We start from the raw sequence: 4,999 nt of genomic DNA, 5'->3' as shown, positions 1-4,999 counted from the left end.
TTTGTACACTTAACAGTACTCAATTTACTTAATTTTTTATACTATGCTGAAATTGAACTTTTAACAATATAAGCATTTTATTCTTTTTTCTAAGCCTAGAACAACATTAAAAAAATTTTCATAACTAAAGATAAAAAAATCAATGAGTAAGGAGACATTTTTCATGCTGGGGTCTTTTAGACCCCTTATGTCATTTACGAGATTCTTGAGAGGTGTGGCATTTAAGGGATATGTGTGTGTGTGTGTGTGTGTGTGTATGTGTGTATAATATAACACTTATAGAGTCCTTCGTAATCAGAATCTGGCTATACGGTAGCAACTTTTTATTGATTCGCCATTTCTTAGCAAAAGCAAGAGAAACAGAAAGAGAAAGAGATAAAAAAGAGACAAAGAAAAAGATATAAAAAAAGAGAAAACGATAGTGAATGTATATCCCTCTCTCTCGTAAAATTTGGTCAGGACTGCAAGTTGGCCAGACAGATTAAACGGACTCTAATATAACACTATATAATTTTTTGATATATAAGGTAAATGTACCAATGCAGGGACACTTAAAACCTATGTCTAAACACCTTTATTATTTTAGTTTTTAAATAAATATAACGCGAATTAAAATCAAAGATATGTAAAAATATAATACAAGAAAAATATTCTTATCTTTGATTCTTTGATTTTAATTCCCGTTATAACTTATTTAAAGAGTAAAATGATAAAAATGTCCAGATATATAGATAATACGTGCACATTGGTACATTTATTACCTTAGTATATACTATAATTTTCAACTTATATATTATATAATAATTTTAATCAAGTGCCAAATAATCTCCTCGCAGAAATTAAAAACACCCGTTTATAAATGCTTCCAGATAGGAGATAGATACTTCCAGAGGGATTCACTTTTTTCACAGAACAATTTGTGAAAGTGGTCGAACAAATTAGGTTTTCGAAAATTAATATAAAAATCCTGAAAGTCAAAATATTATCATGTAATGATTGTATGACGAGTCATTGTACAGTCATTTTGGAGTCATAATAGTTCAGTGATCAAACTCTGACTTGTTTCTGTCATTTTGACGTCACAATGACATTATCTTGATTTTTTGTTCTCCTTGAGTCCAATTTCAAGTGACTTTTATCTATACATCTATACATGATGTATAAGCGTTATTACATGTTAAAATATTTGTTTAAAATTTAATTTATTTTATTATAAAAAGCATAGCGACTTTTTCAGGATATTTTGATGTTGATCACATTTTCATCATTTATAATAAGTAAGTTAATTATTTTCAGATATGGAACCCGAGTTTTACCCCGAGGTCTGAAGGAATGAAACATGAGAATAGCTATACTGACAATGAGATTGTCTCGAAAAAGGAGCAGACAGTATTTTCATCATTTTTACCTTCGTATATCAAGAGCTATTCTCAAACACGATTGGAAGTTACTACGTCTGACTATACATGGAAAATTGATCAATTTGGGCGTCTCGCTGCAATCGTAGATACATTAAATTCTCCACCATTTGGAGAAAACAACCAATACAAGATTCAAATGAATATTTTACGTAAAGATTTCCTATGTGCAATACGAATCTTAATACGTACTGGTACAGCATTTACCGGATTATGTACTACTACTATAATGCATCCGCCTGAAACAGTCTTAGCGTCAAGATCGATTTCGTGTCGTATATCGGATATGACATTGTTAATTGATGTCTTGGATGATTCGTACATATCTACAGAGGCGTTTATAATACATTGCAAGATTGAACATTTTCATCAACTGATAAGTAACACTATACACATGAATTTACAACCATCCACAACGGTATTTAAAGAGGTGAAATCTTTTGAAGGTTCAACTCTTGAATTCATATCTAAGAATGAAAAATCAATTAAATTTATAGTAGGGGAAGAACAGTATGTTATATCAAAAAAATTGTTGTGCGACACCAACAGTAACTACTTTAAAATTATCTGTCTTATACATGATGGAAAGGAAAAAGATATGACAAATGAATTAGCAACGGATAATGAGTTACAAACTTTTAAACAGATTTTAATATTTATTTTAACTGGCTCAGTAGAACAATGTGATTATGAGATGCTTAAAAAGTTGTTAACAGCAGCTGATAAATACGATGTACCGACTTTAAAATTAACGTGTGAACATTATTTGCTACGCTATATCACGATTAAAAATGCTGTGGAACTTATACAGCTTGCGTTGTTGTCTAAAGCCAAATTTTTAGAAACACATTCGACAACTTTTATTAAATTTCACAAAAAAGAAATTACAAATACTAAAGAATTTAAAAGCTTGTCGCAAGAAGATTTAAATAAGGTATTGGAATTTATTGAGAAACTTGAAACGCTTGAAAGCAGCACAATTCAATCCTTTTCGTCGCCACCTAAGACACATAAAAAATCTAATTATAATTATTAACTTTTATATGTATAAGAATTTATATGCACATAATATGGAATAATATGGATTATTAATATGGATTAAAAATAATTCCTTTTTTGAGTTTTGATGTACGAAAGAAATTATTATATTAATTGTACTTAACATAGTTTAGTTATAATTTTCTCAAATTTACAGATTGACCTAAAACAAAAAGAAATAAGAATCTTTATAAGCCTACGTTGTCTATAAACGTTTTACTTATTTTTATCAGTACTGTATCTTATTAAAAATTTTTAATCGTTTTTTTCTTTAGATCATCTTGTGTACATATTACAGTGTCAGAATCTTTAACAAATCTTAGCTACCCTTCTCAACGAGCAAATTATTTTTCATAAATTTAAACTTGATTTTTGTCCTTTAATATTTATCGTAATTATAATTATACGTTTTTGATATTGTTATTAATTCGAGTTCAATAAAGTGCGATTAAATCGGAACAGAATCAAATTTATAATTATTTCTTAATATATGTAGATAAAAAATCAATAACTTATGTTTCGTTATTTGTTTATTTTTCTACCAGTTTATTTATCTTTATTTCTTATTCAAAGGCATATATGATATTGAGCAATTTATGTACATACAGATATATTCGATTTAATACAAATATACGGTCCGATCATCTACAGAGATAGAAGAAGAAAATATACGTCACACAAATTATATGTCGGCTACAAAAATTTAAATTAAATTTGATAACTCATCATTATTTTTTTTCTTGAAATCTATATTTGTTTTGAAAATTATAAATATAAACGAAACGTGACCTTTTTGGTTAATTTTGTATCTTTTATTAATCTAGTTTTTGCGTTTAATTCGAAATGAAACTTTATATTATCACTTATTTAGGGGAATATAATTTGAAAGTAAAGGATAAGAGAGAGGCAAAGTGTGAACAGTGAGAGCTCTGTAACGTTAGCGGACCCTTCCCCCACCACCAAAGTTATCCAACCTGTAGTGACCTGTACACTGTATACATACAACCGTGGCAGTGAGTAACTGCGTCTGCGTTGTCCGCGTTCGTTTGTTGAGATTCTCATCTTTTTTCACATCACAGATTAACGTTGTATTCGCAACAGGCATTATAGAGGCAACAGCTTGAGAACTCGATTTGATAAAAGGAAATCATATACATATACATCAATGTGCATGAAGGGGGATAAAATTTTAACTCTTCGCAGAACATGTATAATTTGCTGCTTCCGTCGACCGTGTGGGTCTTTTAGAGCAGTTAAGATTTTCAAGCTGTAATACCCTTACAGAAAAGTATTACTGTCTAAATACTTAAAATCTCAGTGATTTAATACTGTCAATATTTATTTGGGAAATACTGGGAAAATACTGGTAGTGATAAATATTATAGGTAGTGAATACTACACAGAACTACTGGTGCTTAGTATTGAATTACTCACCAATATTTCGATTTCCGATATTTACCCGGCATAAAAAAAAATTATTTTTTTTCGAAATTTTATTACTATTTTATAACTAAATTTGTTTCTTAAGATGCAGTCTATAATTATAAATATTTTCTCGTATTTAAAAAACACTTACCTTGGTGGGATCGAACTCGGGACCTCTGGATCGTGAGCCAACTGCCTTACGTGGTAGACTACTTCTTAATTTGATGTAAGTGTTATATATAGTCTACATGTGTCATAACCAGCGCAAATATATAATTTTTCAAAAATCATCTTAAGAAACAAATTCAGTTTAAAAAGAGTAATAAAATTTTGAATTGGATATTAAAATGATATCCTCAGTACTATTTCAAAACTTGTACACTTTTATCACGACGAATTAGTACAGACCTTCATATAAAATGTATTTGTGCCTTACTTTTATCTCTTTTCCTTAATATTATCAGGAATTACCCATTATAATGTTTCTATACAAATTGTAGTACTGGTCAGTGATTAATTTCACATGGAATATTCAGTTCAGTACTTGAGTATTAATATTAAAATACTGGCCAGTGATTTATTACACATGGAATCCTTGGTTCAGTACTTCAGTACTAACATTGAAATACTCATCAGTAATTCAACACAAGTATTTATTACACAAGTATTTATCACCTAGTATTAAATGCTTTCTCATCAGAAATTTAATACTAAGTATTCAATACTCGTCCTGTATTAAATACTACTTTCATAAATTACTGACCAGTAATAAAATACTGTGCAATACTTGGATCACAGTGATTCAAGTACTAATAAATACTTAATTTTAGTATTATTAATACACAAAATAAGTATTTATTACTAACCAGCTAGTAATACTTTTTTGTAAGGGATAAGAATGATATCCGCAATATTATTTCAAAACTTGTACACTTTTATCACGACGAATTAGTACAGATCTTCATATAAAATGTATTTGTGCCTTACTTTTATCTCTTTTCCTTAATATTATCAGGAATTACCCATTATAATGTTTCTATACAAATTGTAGTACTGGTCAGTGATTAATTTCACATGGAATATTCAGTTCAGTACTTGAGTATTAATATTAAAATACT

General features: G+C 28.9%; 1 protein-coding gene across 1 annotated transcript; it reads left to right on the top strand.

Annotated features, from left to right (window-relative positions):
- Positions 1–101: 101 nt before the first annotated feature.
- Positions 102–4,771, top strand: LOC139823676 (TD and POZ domain-containing protein 3-like). Its single transcript, XM_071796189.1, has one exon. It carries the CDS (start codon positions 1,333–1,335, stop codon positions 2,452–2,454), a length of 1,122 nt encoding a protein of 373 aa, XP_071652290.1. The 5' UTR covers positions 102–1,332; the 3' UTR covers positions 2,455–4,771.
- Positions 4,772–4,999: the final 228 nt, after the last annotated feature.

Source organism: Temnothorax longispinosus, unplaced genomic scaffold (genome assembly GCF_030848805.1).
Source record: "Temnothorax longispinosus isolate EJ_2023e unplaced genomic scaffold, Tlon_JGU_v1 HiC_scaffold_159, whole genome shotgun sequence".
Lineage (NCBI taxonomy): Eukaryota > Metazoa > Arthropoda > Insecta > Hymenoptera > Formicidae > Temnothorax > Temnothorax longispinosus.
Note: the sequence above shows the minus strand (reverse complement) of the source record. Positions and strands in the feature narration are given on the sequence as shown.

Bases quoted from the DNA above. Each gene is read 5' to 3' on its own strand.
- LOC139823676 (XM_071796189.1), top strand. From the start codon at position 1,333: ATGAAACATGAGAATAGCTATACTGACAATGAGATTGTCTCGAAAAAG.